Raw genomic sequence first — 18,412 nt, forward strand, 5'->3', positions numbered from 1 at the left:
GCTCCCTTGGTTGATATGCAAGTGGGAGCTGTGCGCACAGCTCACACTTGCATATCAACCAAGGGAGCACAATAATTTTGATCAATTAAAAATCGTATTTGTTACACAAGTAATGACAGAACAGAAACTATGATTGAGGTACTAATAAAAAAATAAAAAAAGAGTAATTCCTTAAATCACGTCATGGCAGGGAAATGTAACATATTTTGATTATTGTTGTGTCACTCCCAAAACTGCTTGTGCTTTGCAGTGACACTGAATGGATGGGCAATGAATGTAACAAGTTCTTACCCAGTATAATATTTGTTACAATACTGCATTGTCAGAAATGATCTTCTCCATAAAGGGGCCAATACTTGCCCTATGGATATAATCTTCAGGGTATTTTTTATGTTTATGAAAAAAAAGAAAAAATCTAATTATATAAAAATGTACTGTCATTCTTTTATTAACAATTTATGTTATAGTGTGTAATGCTACTCAAAGTAGAATTTTAAGAACAATATAAGATTGTATGAATAAAAAAACAGAAACCACGGCATTGTTTGCCCAGACATTTTGAAATTTTGGAGTAAATTTCGGGGACATTTTTTCTGACCCTGCATCACTGTTCTATTACAAGTGTTCTTGGTGAGAGAAATATCCTTTATTAACATAAAATGTGATTAAAACTTGCATAATATTAATCATACAATATAAAGATGATGCAGTATTGGCATCTAGTCTTTTTTTATTATTTTTACAACTGTGCGGCCCACAACACCTTATTTCTTTTTGAATCTGGCCCCCAGTAGAAAAAAGTTTGGACACCCCTCGTTTATCAAATACCGGCCCACCTCAGCTCACCATGGATAACCCCATATATCACATATTGGTTTAATTTTCACTTTAATAGACTCATCTGGTCCCTGTCTTGGCACTTTTTTGTTTTAATATTTAATTTTTCTATAGCCCTATGTTTTTGATGCTTTCTTATAACTTCAATTGATAAGAGACATGAACTATATTTAGGTATTTTAGTTTTACTTCTGTTTTAATTTTTCATTGCCTCGAGCAAGTGAAAACTGGCACATCCCAACTTAAAAATGGTCTAGACAACCTACTTATTGCAAGAAGATACAAAGCAGTGAATGTGTAACCTCTTTAAAAACAGCCTTTGATGGCATATAGACACTAAATTAAATTACTTCAAATGTTAAAATATGTTCTCAAGACTTTTAAACTCCAGCCTCTTCATTTTCTCTGTCTAAAGTAAAATATTATTTACAAAAATGTGTGAAATTATAAATAAACCTTGTTTGTTATACCTTTTGATGTTTGCATCAAAAGCAGGTTGTACTGTAAACCATATAGATGTCGAATTATAGATTATTTTGGATAGTAAAGAATGTTTTAGAACTCGAAAGACTCGTACACAGTTGGCACAGTGAGTAACATGGAAAAATAAAAGGTAGCACTTCATATCAAAAAGATTGCAGACCCCTGTATTAGGCCTAAACTGAATACGCCCTCTGTTGTTCAAACCTTTTGTTGGTCAAAATTGAGAGAAATCGATTCTACATGCTATATTGTGATTTTTATTTCCACTATTTGTATGTGGTGTTGCATTTTTGTATTGCATTAAATAATGGCATGATATATTGCTGTACCCCTACGAGTAATCACAATTAATTTGGTTAATGTAGTTAACACATTCATTTACAAGAAAATTAATAAATAGGCCTATGTATATTTATTTTTATTACATAGATTTATGAAGCAATGCCCTTTACTTGTCTACAACACAAGGCTACAACAGACTGCATCAAAACACAAAGGAAATGCAAAGATGAAACTCAATCATGCAATAATCATACAATTACTTTTCATACACTTTATGGATGTATCATGTGTAAAGATGATGCTGGCCCATGCAAAGTCCTGTGCTGGTATTCACAATTCCATGAATGAATGTGTTTTGCTTGTGGGTGATATTTCACTTGTTTTTCCTTTGGTTATTTCTAGTATGTGCGCGTAGGTCCAGACCAGAGCGAAGTTTTGAAGGGCATGTTTGTGCCATACTGTAGCGGCTGTGGGCCTGCGCAGTTAGGGCAGGCTGTTGGGATAGTTGGAGCCGTTATAATGCCTCATAACATCTATCTGCACTCTGCTCTTGTAAAGGTATGTAAAATACTTGTGCTTCCATTAAACACTCAAGGGTCATTTTATTTCTGAAAGGATGTAAATAATCCAACTATGCACATCACATACAGTGTTTCCCCTAGGAGTTTTTTCAGCAGTGGTGCTGTTGTGCGCACATCCACAAGCCTGCAACGCCGGACCTGTATTAACGTGTGTTGGTCAAAAAATAGATTAAAACGGGGGTGTCAAACTCAGTTTCAGCCTGGGCCACATCAGGGTTTATTTGTGCCCTCAAAGGTCCCTTTGAAAATGTGGCACCAGCACCTGCTTTAGTAGCACCCATGCAGATAATATTACATATTATGTGCATTGAACTGCACATTTGACAGTACAGCATTGATTTTGAGGTTGGGATGCAGATGAAAATTATGATATTAACAACAGTAACATGTGGAAAAAATAAACACCTAATTTTATATGGCTAAATTAAAATATTCTGACATTGTGAATAAGTTGGTTCATCTTTACAGATTCTTTTCATCAGGCTCCTACCAATGAAACTACAGTCTTGGAATTTCTGAAGGCAAACAAAACAACTTAAATTTTCCTATAATCAGAGAGCATTACAAGAGTACAGATTTTACATAGATGGAAAACTGATAGCTTGGTCCATAATTATGAAAATGCACCATAGTTGTTCCATTCTTTTAACAATGAAATTTGTAATAGTTCATGGTAACCATAGGTAAAACCACGCATGGCTCCTCACTAACATGGTTAGTAACTATGGTTTCTATATAAAGTACTATGGCATTTTTATAATGAAAAAAACAGCAGTCTCAATACATTTAGAAAGTTTTTCTGCACAACTGCCATAGGTAATACAGTACAGTTAGTGTTACTGCGGTAAATCCATGGTAAAATTTTGTAAGCGTTGTGATCTGAGAATTGAAAAGCCTTCTGATTTATGTTTTCTCCTGTTTTCTTTGTCAGTGCCATTTAGAATGTGGGGGCTGTTTGTTTTAAATTAGTTTCATCACCAAGACATACCAGTTTTACAACAGACAATTCTGTACTGCATTCAAACAGGTTTCGCAAACCCCACCGCACATCTTACTGCTTCACAAGCGCATTTAAAATAGTCTGTTCAGTTAAAACTAGTCTGTGAATTACCACACCTGCTTTGCCCACATGCTGCTTTATTCATGATTAAGCCGTGTTGATAATTGACCCATGTAGCGCTGTTTCATTCCACTGTTGAAGCAAGCAAAATACACTTCAAAACATACAGATGACAGGGGAAGGCTCATTAATATTCATGTGGAAATCGCTAACTGATTGTTCTGAAACGCTGTGATCCCTTTCCATCCTACTTTTCAGAAATTAGCTTGCGGGCCACTTGAAATGAAGCGAGTTTGATGTGTTGTTATGCGGTGGGGTGTGGGGTGTGGTGTGTGTGTGTGTGTGTGTGTGTGTGTGTGTGTGTGTGTGTGTGGTGGGGTCCCATTTGCAGTATAGAAAGTGCACAGCTGACTGGGACTGGCAAGCATTATGTTGCGTCAAAGTATATTAAATTAACCATGTGAAATTCCAACAGAGGCGCTCATAATTCAGCAGTGGCACAGCGGCGCTACAAAATGCATATGGGGAAACACTGTCATATATGTTTGGGACCATTGTTCATAAATTGGATTACACTCATTCCAATCACCTTCAGCAAAAGAAACCGCCAGTGCAGAACACAAAAACTACAGCTACAGGATAAAATTAGTGGTCTACTGGTGGAACTAGTGGTTCGCTCCGTGAAGATTACTTCAGGATCTACGCATTGTATCACGCCATATTTGGCCTTGTAACAGTTTATCATATTCTGTTTGTTTCATGAGAAAAAAGGCGACAAATAAGCCACATATGTTTATAACAAATGTAAATTTGCTGTTTACACATAAACAGCTTTTAGTCTGTGAGTAAAACAGTATGCCTGTTGTTGTCTATTCATTAATGTTAGCGACTATCTATCTGTGGATATTTCTTATATGTGCAACGTTCTTTGCTATGCACTACTTATCTGGTTCACTGACTGAAAGTTTTTACTATGAGTTACTATGAGTTTTACTACTAGTGTTTTAAAAAAGTACTGGTACTTCGGTACCAAGTCAGTACTAAAATAAAAAAGATGTAATGATACCAGTGATTCTACAGTACCTGTAGTACCGAGCACCGACTTAATTTGGTACTTTAATGACACATGACTTCTTTCAAATGCTCACGCTTATTTGAGCGTGTGCTCTATTACTCCTTTTACACTGAAATGCACAACTAATCAAATTAAATTTGTGATATATCCTGGTGTGATTAAACCACAAAATGCTGCAATCTTAGTCTGTATGAGCTGCATGAGCTTTAAATGAATGTGTGAAGCAGACCGCTCATACAGGAACTCCACAGACTATGAGAATCATTCACGTTGTATGAGAGATGAGAGAGCAGAGCACTAATCCACTCTGAAGCATTATTTTTATATAATTTATATAATTAAGTCACAGCATTTGCACTTTAACAATCACACTGGGCCATCTAACTGTTTATCCATAGAAGTTAAACTTCCGTAAAAATACATGTCTAAAAAACGTGCGTGATTCATAATAAAAGCTAAACGCTTGCGACTGAAGAAACAATATATATATATATATATATATATATATATATATATATATATATACATACATATACATACATACACATACATATACATACATATACACATACATATACATACATATACACATATATGAATATATATACATACACATACATAGTGCAAATCTAAATACAAATCGGTTATGTACAGTGCAAGGGAATGTAATGGCAGAAGAGGTAGGATGTGTTGGATAATACAAAAAGACTAAGCTGTGTATTGCACATTAATTACTGCTCAAAATTAAGCAATATATCATAAGCAAGAGTGCTTTTGTATGAAAAAGTTTGTTAAAAAATACAATGGTAGGTTAAGTAATTGTTCTATTTTTTACTTGTTAAACGTTTATGGAAACATGTTTGATTGGACACCATTTTGATAATGTAATTAAACTTTAAGACATGGAATTCTGGAAAAATAATACAAAAAAAATAAAAAAGGGAAAAAAGGATTTGGGGAAAAAATAAAACAGATTTCAGTAGGGCCCTACCTAAAAACAAACAAGTGCTAGAAACACTTGAAGGAAACATGCATATCTTTTAATTTATTTATTGTTCAGTAGAACATTATCATATTTTTTCTGTGGTATTGAAGTTGGTATCGAGAACTGTGAAATTTCACTGGTATGGGTACGGACTACTGAAATTTTGGTACCATGACAACCGTATTTACTACAATAATGTTATTATGGGACAGATTATTTATTTAATCTGGTTGCATAAATAAATATTACTCTGAATAGGGAACTTTAACATTTTACTTTGACTAATGTTTTCATGTTTGTGTTTTGATATCCGTGTTTAACCGGCCGACATCAATTACGTAAACATTATGTATATAAGTCGCTTCAGACTACAAGTTGCAGGACCTTTCAGATGATGAAAAAAGGTGACTAATATTCAGAAAAATATGGTAATTTTATTTATATGGCTTTTACTGTCAAAGTGATATATTGCCATTATTTTGGCAACCCTGCTGTCTGGATATCGGAAGAATAAAATAAAAAATAAAAAATTGTCTACCACTAGATATAACACAGTTCTGCAGCCCTAATTTGTACATGTGCTGCTGTTGGTAGACAAACAAAATCTTATACAGATGCGGCCTTTAAAATCGCATATTTTTTCATGCACTAACACTAGCTACATGAATAAATATGATAAATATGCTAGCAACATGCGACAACTTGCTACTTATTAAAACATGTTAGTAATTCCTAGCAACATGTTAAAACATGCTAACAACATGCTAGCAATCCCTAGCTACGTATTAAAACAGACTAGCAATGCCTAGCAATATGCTAGCAATGCCTAGCAACATGTTAAAACATGCTAACAACCCTTACGAAAATTGAGAGTACATAGCAAATTTGCCGCAAATTCGCCACTGATAATTTTCACATGCAAATGAGCTTTGTGGCAAACTTGCAGCAAATGGACCCTTTTCACAGACCTGTTATGATGCGTTTCCACCTTCTTTAACAATGTAAATGTAGCAAACTTTTTTTATATTTCCAATTTTACAAATATTTAGTGTACATTTATAACATTGTGCTTTGTATTATATTACCCTGGAATACGTTGTAAATAATCTGTTACCATAGCTGTGATAAGGCTTCTAAAACCTGCTGAGGGAGTGACAGAAAATTTGGCCTGTTTCTCTCTCCTTACTGATGTTTCCAGTGCTGTATATTTTTATCTTCTTTGCAAAGCTGTGAAAGCATAATCGTTGATTTTTTTTAAAAAATTTTATTTTACTGTTGGAGCAAACGGGTAAGTAAAAATTACATTTGCTGTGGTCCCCCATTCACCGTCATTCAAGTTTAGCCAACTATGACAACTTCTGCTTCACTGCACGTGGATGTGTGAGAAGGGTCCATTGTTGCCAAAGGTTTGCTGGAGGTTCATCACTACCAGTTAAGAGCTGCAAATTTTCAGCAAGTTTGCGTCTAGATTTTTTAATAAGGGAAAACTACATGCTTTAGCATGCTAGCAATGCCTTACAGCATATTAGCAATGTCTAGCAATATGCTAAAACAGGTTAAAACATGTCAACAATGCCTAGCTACATGTTAAAACGTGCTAGAAACACCTAGCTGCATGCTAAAACATGCTAGCAACATGCAAGCAATGCCAAGATACATGTTAAATCATGCTAGCATTGCCGAGCAACATGTTAGCAACCCATAGCTACATGTTAACAACATGTTAACAATGCCTACCTACATATTAAAACATGTTAACAATGCCTAAAAACATGCTTGCAACCCCTAGGTACGTTAAAACATGCTACCGAAAAAATCCCATGTTCGTGAATTAAAATTTCAACTGCCAAAATGTTAAATATAAACAAACTCACACCAGGCCTGTAGTATGCTTTAATTTGCTCTCTCTCTCTCTCTCTCTCTCTCTCTCTCTCTCTCTCTCTCTTCTCTTTCTCTTTTTCTCTCTTGTGGCGGGCTGCTAAATATCTAGCTGCTGTTAATAAATGACTTGAGTGTTCTCTTAATATGCTATCCAGTTTTGTTTGATTTGGTAGTGCCATAAAGTTCATTATTATTTTCTTAACTTTTGGGAAAAAGACTGATCAAATGTTTTGATAGTTGTCACAGTGTAGTAGGAAATGTTCCTCAGTTCCTACAGCTCTGTGTGCACAGGGAACACAGTCTCTCTTCTGTCTGTGACTGCCTCTTTCAATGGTCAGTGGATCGTCACCGAGTCTATATTTTGTTAATATCTTCCTCAGCTTATGATCTCTTACAGTGCTCAAATATTCTGCTGTTCTCATCTTTTTTGAGTTCCAAATAGAATAGCATTTTCTTTTGTGGTTGTGTGATATTGTTCCAATGGGCAATATAATATTCTTTTTGTTGTTTTATAATTTGGTTGGTCCAAATTGTATGTGTGTTGTTCTGTGTTGGGTTTAGTTTGAACACGTTATTTTAAATGTTTGTAGATATTGAGTGCTGTTTTTTTCTTTTCTTTTTCTTTTTTTCTTTTTTTTCTTTTTATACTAATTAGTATCTGCTTGATTCAGCTCTGCATGAGTTGTTTGGTCTTGCCCTGTGTACTTTGAAAATATTTTTAAAAATTTGGGTATGCAGCATTTCTACTGATTCTTTTCCAAACTTGAAAATATTTGTGATTTCAGTGGTCCCCATACTTCATTGCCATAAAATACAATTGGCTCAATTATTGCTTTTAGGATTTTTTTTGCCAGATTTGAATTGGAAATTTCATACTAGATTGTTAGTTAAATCATGTGAAATACTCTCATTGCTTTATTTTCCGGTTCATTCACAGCTAGATTGAAGTGAGATTTTTAATTCCAAGTAGGTGTGTGTGTTCATTGGAGAACCTTGGTTCCTAATTTAAAAGTGTATTTACATTCATGAAACCTGTTTTGGGATCGATCTCTCTCTCTGTCTCTCTCTTTCTGTCTCTGTCTCTCTCTCTCTCTCTCTCTCTCTCTCTCTCTCTCTCTCTTTGACTCAGGCTAGCAAGCAGTCTTTCAATATCACTTTGAGAACTTCCTAGCCACACCCTAGTAACCATACAGAACACCCTAGCAACCAGCCCCATAGACTTCCATTCAAAATGTCTCAAAGGGAAATCTTCAGATCCGATTGTCATGGAGAAATAAGGGTTGGCTCTTCTGATTCAGGCTAGCAATCTGCCTTTTTAGTACCACCCTGGCAACTGCCTAGCAACCATATGGGCTCAACCTATCAACTGTATACCAAAAAAACATATCTCAGCACCAGAACATCGTAGAGACATGTGGGTTGGTACTTTTTACTAAGGCTAGCAAGCAGTCTTTCAATATTACCTTTAAAACTTCTTAGTCATGCCCTAGCAACCATCAAGAGAACCCTAGCAACTAGCCCCATAGACTTCCATTCAAATTGACTCAGAGGGATATCTTCGGATTAGAACGTCTCTGATTCAGGCTAGCAAACAGCCTTTTTAGTACCACCCTGGAAACTGCATAGCAATTAGATGGGCTCACCCTAGCAACCATACAGCCAATCCCATATCTCTGCAAAAGAATATTGTAGAGATATGGGGGTGTTTTTAAAAAAAAAATTTACTATTGTATTTTTTTCCGATTTTCTTATTAGGGGTTCAAGCACCGAAGGTGCAGGAACCCTAATGTATTTGTTCCGATTTTCTTATTTTTCTTATTGGGGTAAAGCCCAGAAGGGGCGAAAGACCCCTATTGTTTTTGTTAGTTTTCTTATTGTTAGGGGTCAAGCCCCGAAGGGGTGAAAGACCCCTATTGTTTTCGTTAGTTATTATTCTTCTTCTTCCGCTCGAGTCTATGGCAGCCCATAGAACCGCTTGCGGAAAAGTTATGAAATTTGGCACACAGATAGAGGACAGTCTGATCTGTTACCACAGCAAATTTGTTGTCTCTACCTCAAACCCTCTAGCGCCACCAACTGCCCAAATTTGCACTCACATTTATGTTAATATCTTTTGAACCGTGAGACCTAGAAACAAAATAATTTTTTCCTCTGATTCCTTGGCTCAAGATTTCTGCCTATGACGTCATTTTCCATCATTGAATTTTTTCCGCCATTTTGAATTTTCTGAAAAACCTACTTTTTCAAACTCGTCCTATGCCGTTTGTCCAATTTGCACGAAAATTGGCCTGCATCATCTAGAGGCACTCAAGATAAGTTATTCACAGAATTTTGATAAAAGACACCGTATTTGAATGGCGCTTTAACGAATTGGATGAAGAGCACGCCAAAATGGACGTGAGGGTATATCTCCGTAAAGCTTTAGCGTATTCATACCAAACTTATTATTTGCCATAGGCACCATGACTCGAGGGTACCTGCTCAGTTTTGGAACAGTGCCACCTAGTGGTCTCGAGATATGAAAAAAGCACATTTTTGCTTATAACTTCTCATAGTTTGTCATAAAATCATGAAATTGGTCTCATTAGGTGGGGTATAGATTCAGTGCGGTATAGCGAGTCCAACGATATGAAAAATTCCTATATCGGCCATTTTGGATGTCAGCTATTTTGAATTTAGTCATAAAATGCTGTATTTTACGAACGACTTGGCATCCAACGATATGAAAAATTCCTACGTCGGCCATTTTGGACGTCGGCCATTTTGAATTTTCTGAAAAACCTACTTTTTCGAACTTGTCCTAGGCCGGTTGTCCAATTTGCACATGACTCATGGTGCCACATCCAAAATGGATGTGAGGGTATATATCTGTAATGCTGTAGCGTATTCATACCAAACTTATTATTTGTCATAGGCACCATGACTCGAGGGACAGTGCCACCTAGTGGTCACGAGATATGAAAAAAAGCAATTTTTTGATTATAACTTCTGAACAGTGTATCATAAAATCATAACATAGGTCTCATTAGATTCAGTGGGGTATAGCGAGTCCAACGATATGAAAAATTCCTATGTCGGCCATTTTGGATGTTGGCCATTTTGAATTTTCTGAAAAACCTACTTTTTCGAACTTGTCCTAGGCCGTTTGTCCATTCGAAATTGTTTGGATACCATTTTCGAATGGGCTTCAATGAATTCGATGAAGAATGCACAAAGTTGAACTTGAGGCTGTATCTCCACAACACTTTGAGGGATTGGGATGAAACTTGGTACGTGTCATCACCATTAGGCCCTCAGGTTATCTGCAGCGTTTTGGCGCACTGCCCCCTACTGGTCAGGTGACAGAAAAATGGCTATTTTGGCTTATAACTCTTGAACGCTTTCCTGCATGATAATCATCATGCCCAGATACTACCTGAGCAGTTTCAGAACAGCGCCACATACTGTACAAAAATTCTAAGAACTAGCTATTTTTAGTTAATTTTAAAATAAATCTGTTTTTTTTTTTTTTTATGATTACATTTACTTTTTTTAACTCCTCATACACTGTTCATCGGACTCTAACCAAAAACATGTCACAAAGCTTCTTTTGCTGCTCATGGTGCCGATAATTTGCTGCTCATTGGTGCCAAATATCATTGCTTGCAGCTATATCTATTATAATTTTTTTTCTGCCCTAAAAGTGTCTGGGCGTCAGAGACTGTAAGTCGTAGAGATTCCAAACTTGGCAGGATGGTTCCAGATCCCCCCCACTACTCAGGCATACAGACACACATCCTTCAGACACTAGGTGGCGCTATCGCGAACAAAAAAAAAAAAAAAATCACATTTTGGGCAATAAATCTTGGGCCATAAGGGCTAGAAACAAAATAATTTTTTCCTTTGATTCCTTGCAGAGTTTTATCCCCTGACAGAATTTTGCTCCGCCCCTTCGTTTTCCCGCTATTTTGGATTGTTTGAAAAAAATTCAAAACATAGGCCGTTTGCCCGATCGGAACCAAACCAGTGCAGAATTTTCAGCAGAGTCCCGATATGAAAAGTTATCAAAGGAATTTTGAAATTCTTATTTATCGTCAAACGGAACACCAAAACGTTCGTAGTGGGCTTGTCCATTTTACTAAAACAGCTATAACTTTTTAGCAGAATCAGATATTGTCACCAAATTTGGTACACATATGTTCGGAGTCATTCTAAGGACACACAAAAACAATTGTGCATCTCCACCTCTTGATGACGTTATAATAGTACAAAATGTTTTTTTTTTTTCTGCCCTAAGTGTTTGGGCGTCAAACAAAATTCACAATTTGGGCCATAACTCTTGAATCTTACGGGCTAGAAACAAAATAGTTTTTTCCTGTGGTTCCTTGCATCTTGCCGAAGGGTTTTGCAACTGTCAAATGTTTTCTCCACCCTTTCGTTTTCCCGCTATTTTGGATTGTTTGAAAAAAAATTCAAAACCAACTCGTCCTAGGCCGTTTGCCCGATCGGAACCAAACCAGTGCAGAAAGACTCAGCAGAGTCCCATTATGAAAAGTTATTAAAGAAATTTTTTATTCTGATTTATAGTCTAACGGTATGCCAAAACGTTCGTAGTGGCCATGTCCATTTGACCAAAATGGTTATAACTTTTGAATGGATTGAGATATTATCACTGAATTTGGTACATGTATGTATGGGCTCATTGTGAGGACATCCACAAAATATTGCACACCTTTGCCTCTTGGTGACGCTATAATAATTACAAAATTTAAAATAGCTCTAACTATGGAACCATTGGCCCGATTTACTTGAAATTTTGCATGCAGTGTCTTTGTCCAAGGTGCCATCAATATCTATGAGGACAGTCGCATATCTGTAAAAACATGGCCGCCATCGATCAATCAGCTTTCAGCAGCTTTTATATAGGGTTAAATTAGGCCAGTCAGAACTAAACTTGGTACACCTATTTATCTCTTGGCCCAAGAGGTCTGTGCAAAATGTGGGGAAAAAAAAAAATTGGCCACCGGAAGGCGCTAAGGCATTTTACATACATGTAATTTGTTGTATATTCTGCTGTTTTTCACAAAGAAACACTTTATTCATACCATACTGTAGATCTCCTTATTCTGAACTATTTAGCCTCAAGTACCATTGGTGTGAAAGAAAATGTTCATTAAATACTTAAGATTAAAAAAAAAAAAACTTTTTCAAACTAGTGTAGGCCGTTCACCTGACCGGAACCAAACCACTGCAGAAAGATTCAGCAGAGTCCCAATGTAAAAAGTTAACAAAGGAATTTTGAACATTTCATCATCAAACGGTATGCCAAAACTTACTAAAACAGTTATAAATTTTGAACGGAATGAGATATCACCAAATTTGATACTTATCTATGGGGTCATTCTGAGGATACACACAAAAAGTGGCACACCTCTGCCTCTTGTTGGCGCTATAATAATATAAAAATGGAAAATTTCTCTAACTATGGAACCGTTGGTCCGATTGACTTTTGCATGCAGTTTTTTTGTCGAAGGTGACATCAAGGTCTATGAGGACAGTTGCATATCTTGAAAAATATAGCCGCCATTAACACATGAACATTTAGCAGCTATTTCAACTAGTCCTAGGCCATTTGCCCGATCGGAACCCATCCAGTGCAGAAATATTCAGCTGAGTCCCTATATGAAAAGTTATCAAAGGAATTTTGAAATTTTGATTTATCATCAAATGGTACGCCAAAACACATGTAATGGCCGTGCCAACTTTTACTAAAACGGTTATAACTTTTGAACAGATTGACATCTATCATTTTGCTTCAAAAGATATGGATTCAACCACTGGAGTCGTATGGATTAATTTTATGCTGCATTTATGCGCTTTTTACAGTGTCAAAATTTTGCTTGCCAATTTAGTTAAGGCAGGATCTATTCTGTCAAAATTATTTTTTCCTGTGCTTCCTTGCGTCATGGCGAACCTTGTAAGATCTGGATGTTTTTGGCTCTGCCCCCTTTGTTTTCCTGCTATATTGGATTGTTTGAAAGAAATTCAAAATGAACTTGTCCTAGGCCGTTTGCCCGATCAGAACCAAACCAGTGCAGAAAGATTCATCAGAGTCTCAATATGAAAAGTTATCAAAGGAATTTTGAAATTCTGATTTATCGTCAAACGGTACGCCAATACGTTCATAGTGGGCATGTCCATTTTAATTAAATGGTTTTAACTTTTGAGCGGATTGAGATAGTATCACCGGATTTGGTACAAGTATGGGCTCATTGTGAATATTACACACAAAATATTGCACACCTTTGCCTCTTGGTGGTGCTATAATAATTAAAAAACTAGAAATGGATGGTCACGTGACTCCATGCAAGAAGCAGACGTGTGAGCAACGAGCTCTGCACACTTTGCTAATTTTTTTGTTATTCTCATGTTATAATCTGGTGAAATTCGATACACCCAGTTACACATTTGCTCTTTGAGGTAAAACATGGCAAAGAAGTCAAAATCCTTGGGCTCTGGAGACATTAAAAGACACTTACGTGTTCAGGATGAAAGCCCCGACAGGCCAACAGACTGGGGACTCGGATTTAGATGGCGCGGCGGGAGAGGAGATCCAGTTGATTTGGAACGGGTTCTTGAAAAGCTTGAAGATCTTGAGAATAGAAGCCGCAGGAATAACATTCGAAAAGTTGGAATTCCTGAGCATGAGGAGGGCAGAGATATGATGAAATTCCTGGACGAGCTCTTCACAAGTCTGCTCAACATAACAGGCCACAAGCTGGAAATCGAGCGAGCTCACAGAGTCCCTGCTCGCAGATCTGCTGAGGGAGACAGGCCCCGATCAATCCTGGCCAGATTTCTGAGATCATCCGATAAAGATCTTGTGTTGTGCCAGGCGAGGACCAAAGGAAAGCTTTCTTGGAGGAATCATAATATTTTCTTGTTCCGGACAATCGGTTCAGGGAATGCAAGAAACTCTTGCATCAACGTAAGATCACTTTTGCATTGATGTTTCCGGCCAAGCTGAGAATAGAAGCGAAGGACAGTCACAAAGTATTTACATGTTCCAATCAGGCAACGCCTTTTTATAGAATCAGTGGGTGAGTAAACCATCAGATGTTTCTCATGTGAGTGGGTCAACTCGCTTTACTTACTCTGGCGTTTGAGGAAGCTGGGCATCATTTTGGTTTCTTTCTGCATTGGCTCCGCCCAGCGGCTGAGTTTGTTTTGTGAATAAAACTTTTCCTTAAAGAAACTTTTGCATTGACAGAAGATCACTTTTACATTGAAGTTCCTGGCCAGTTTGAGAGTGGACACTACGGATGACCGCAAAATATCTACATGCTGCTCACACAAAGGATGTCTTTTATAAAGTTGACGGATTGAGTAAGTCATGGTATATACTTTTATGCGGCCTCCGAGTGAATTGACTTGATCATCCGGGGAACCGGGATGCCGGATTTGTTTCTTTTTGCGTTGGTTCCGCCTAGCGGCTGGAGTATGTTCTGTTGAATAACACTCCTTTGGAACAGCTGGGGATTAATCTTTCGTTCTTCGTACTTATGCCTCCTGCTGGCTGGAGTTTGTTTTGTAGAGTATTTTTACGGGACACTGGAATGATTACGTCATCTGCTGAACTCATAACAGCTGGCTCACTGATCATTCGTTTGTCTGTCCGAGGAATCTGAACTGTTTTATATCGGCTGGAATTTGTTTTGTGAAGGATCACACCTTTGAGACAGTTCTGTGAATGAATCTACATGTTCTTTGTGTTCTTTTGGCTTGGGTTTATTTTACAATGTATTTTCTGTTATGTAATTTTGCCTCATGAATTTTTGAGGCAAAATTGTGCATTCTGATGGCAAAGTTGTTGTGGGGGCTAGTGGGCGTTCATGGACCTTTTGAGTTTAGAGGGATCGTCGCCGGTCGGCTCTGTCGTGTGCGGGGTTAATGCGTACGTTTTTCTTTTTTCTGTTCGTTTTGTTCGGGGGCAGTTCGGGGTTTGATTGTTTCACTAATGGGGAATGTGGTCTGTATTATTTTATTTTTGACACAATTTATTTTTTCTACTATATCAAAATGTCAATTGTTAAAATGAGTGGATTGTCTCTCTCCACATGGAATGTAAATGGGTTTGGGCAACCCTATAAAAAGAAGGAAGGTTATTACTTTTCTTAAAGAAACGCATCTTTCCCCGCAGGAAGCTAAAAAATAGGGAAGATATGGGGTGGACATGTTTTTTTTTTTTTTTTAGTGCTGGCTCAAGTAAGAGCAAGGGAGTCATTATATTGGTAAATAAGCATCTACAATTCAAATGTCTTAAACAGATTAAAGATAAATTAGGGAGAGTAATTATTGTTTTAGCTGAAATTCAGGGACAAAGGTTTATTTTGGCTAATATTTACGCACCTAATGCTGATGATCAGGGCTTTTTTATAGATCTTGAAGGGATGTTGCAAGCTTCTGGCACCCCTCATGATATAATATTGGGAGGAGACTTTAATCTTTTGATGGACTCAATCCTTGATCATAGTGAACCAAAAGTGTGCAAGCCCCCTAGAGCAACATTGACGCTTCACAGGATGTGTAAAAATCTTGGTCTTACAGATATTTGGAGACTTTTGAACCCATCTGGTAGGGACTATACATTTTTTCATCAGTCCATAAAATGTATTCTAGAATAGATTTTTTTTTTTATTTATTTTTTTTATGTCTAAGTCCCTCATTTCATCTGTTGTTGATTGCTCAATTGGAAACATCTTAGTCTCAGATCATGCCCTGGTGAGTTTAGAGGTGTTGCCACATATAGAGAAAAAGAAATCATATAGTTGGCGCTTTAATGTATCCCTTTTGCAAAATCCTGATTTCCAACAAATGTTAAAGACTGAAATCAGTGTTTATATGGAGACCAACTGGTCCTCAGTATCCTATGTGGGTGTGGCTTGGGAGGCACTTAAGGTGGTTCTTAGGGGTCGGATCATACAGTATGCCTCATTCATCAAAAAATCCAAAGCACGAGAATTCGTCTAGTTGGAAGGAAATATTAAAAGTGCAAAGGCAGAGCTGAATCGCCGTTTGTCGTCTGATGGCTTCAGAGAATTGACCCGATTGAAATATAGATATAATACTATTTTGTCGCGGAAAGTGGAGTTTTGGTTATTCAAGGCAAGACAGTCATACTTTGAGTCGGGGGACAAAGCAGGAAAACCTTTGGCTAGATATATAAAGCAGAGAGAATCTTTTTCTACCATTCCCTCAGTGAAATCTGCTGGTGGTGAAATATTTTCCTCGGCCATTGATATTAATAATGCTTTTAAAGAATTCTACCTTGATCTCTATAGTTCCACGTCTTCGTCTACTGATGAAGATATTAGAAACTTTGTGGAACCATTAGAACTCCCTAAATTGACGACTAAGCAAAAAAATTCTCTTGATTCTGAGATAACCTTGGGAGGAGCTTGATGAGGTAATTAAGGCCCTGCCTACAGGCAAGGCTCCGGGGCCTGACGGCTTTGCCGCTGATTTTTTTCAAATCTTATGCTACAGAACTGGCTCCACTTTTGTTAGAAGTTTATACTGAATCATTAAAGAATGGAAAGCTCCCGCCAACCATGACACAAGCCTGGATCAGTCTGATTCTTAATAAGGACAAAGATCCAAGCGAGTGTAAAAGTTACCGTCCAATTTCCCTGATCCAGTTAGATGTAAAAATGTTGTAAAAATTTTGGCTAACCGATTAAGTAAAGTTATGACATCACTTATACATATAGATCGGGTGGGGTTTATTCAGGGCCGTAACTCTTCTGATAACATTAGGCGTTTCATCAATATCATGTGGTCAGTAGCGAATGATCAATCTCCGGTCGCTGCCATCTCACTTGATGCCGAAAAGGCATGTGATATGGTAGAATGGGATTATCTTTTTTAGATTTTGGAAATGTATGTTCTATGCCTTGCTTCCACAGAATTATTCATTCCTTTTCCAAGTTCTCAGGATACAAATTCAATTGGTCTAAATCCGAAGCTTTGGCTTTGACAGCGTACTGTCCAGTAACGGCCTTCCAGCCGGGCGCCTTCCAGCAGCCCAAACAGGGCATTAAGTATTTAGCAATTTTATTCCCAGCAAATTTGTCTGAATTAGTCAGAGTTAATTTTGATCCCTTAATAAAAAGGTTTTCGAATGATGTGGACAGGTGGGCTTCATTACACTTATCGATGATTGGGAAGGTTAATGTAATTAAAATGAATTGTATTCCAAAATTCAATTACCTGTTACAATCTCTCCCTATAGATGTCCCCCTCTCTCTTATTTCAGGCAATTTGATAGCATAGCGAAGTACTTAATTTGGAATGGTAAGCGTGCCAGGTTAAATTTTAATAAGTTACATAGGCCGATGGAAAAAGGTGGGCTAGGCCTACCCAAGATTCTGTTTTATTATTATGCATTCGGTCTCAGACATTTGGCTCATTGGTCGCTTCCACCTGAAAGAGCCCCTCCCTGGTTTTGCATTGAACAAGAACTTATTGCCCCTATTTTGCCATTGCAAATCCTTTCCATCAAACTAACCAGAGAAGTTAAATCACACCCCATTATTTCACATTTGCACTCAATATGGACAAAAGTGTCCAGAGTGTTTAATTCAGATATTTATCTAAGTGTTGCCTCAAGCCTATGGCTAAACCCCAAACTATGCATTAATAAGTCCCCTTTTTGTTGGTCTGAGTGGATTGTGAGGGGGGTTAATACACTCGGTGATCTTTATGAGAGTGGTGTGATGAGATCCTTTGAAAATTTGGTTCAATATTTTGGGATCCCTAGATCTCAGTTTTTTAGGTATCTTCAGCTACGACACTTGCTCTGTACTATTTTTGGCAATAGCATACACCCCCCTAGAGCGGCATATACTCTGGGAGAGGTGATTTCTGTTTTTGGAAAAGGCCATGAGGCATCAGTGTATTACTCCTTATTAATTCAGAGTCTGGGGGACGGAGTCTCAGCCACTCTCAAAAGATTATGGGAGAGGGATTTAGACCTGGAATTGGAGGAGGGAGAATGGGCTAGGATTTTAAAAAACATGAAAACTGCATCTAGAGATGCAAGGGTGCGCCTTATACAATTCAAGATTTTACATTGGTTCTATTGGACCCCCTCTAAATTGTATAGGCTTGGTCTTAAAGACACACCCACCTGCTGGAGATGCCAATCAGAGTATGGAGATTTAACCCATGTCTTTTGGGGCTGTGTTGAA

General features: G+C 37.5%; 1 protein-coding gene across 4 annotated transcripts in view; it reads left to right on the plus strand.

The window, feature by feature from the left end:
• The window catches only part of slc11a2 (solute carrier family 11 member 2), a 212,569-nt gene that overhangs the window by 106,016 nt on the left and 88,141 nt on the right, over positions 1-18,412 (plus strand). For 3 of the 4 annotated variants that reach the window (XM_051672310.1, XM_051672311.1, XM_051672312.1), the window contains exon 9: positions 2,005-2,160. The exons of the other annotated variant lie outside the window; for it this stretch is intronic. In XM_051672310.1, coding sequence (XP_051528270.1) covers positions 2,005-2,160 — 156 coding nt within the window. The remainder of the gene's footprint in view (positions 1-2,004; positions 2,161-18,412) is intronic. 4 annotated transcript variants of the gene reach the window in all.

Source organism: Myxocyprinus asiaticus, chromosome 35 (genome assembly GCF_019703515.2).
Source record: "Myxocyprinus asiaticus isolate MX2 ecotype Aquarium Trade chromosome 35, UBuf_Myxa_2, whole genome shotgun sequence".
Lineage (NCBI taxonomy): Eukaryota > Metazoa > Chordata > Actinopteri > Cypriniformes > Catostomidae > Myxocyprinus > Myxocyprinus asiaticus.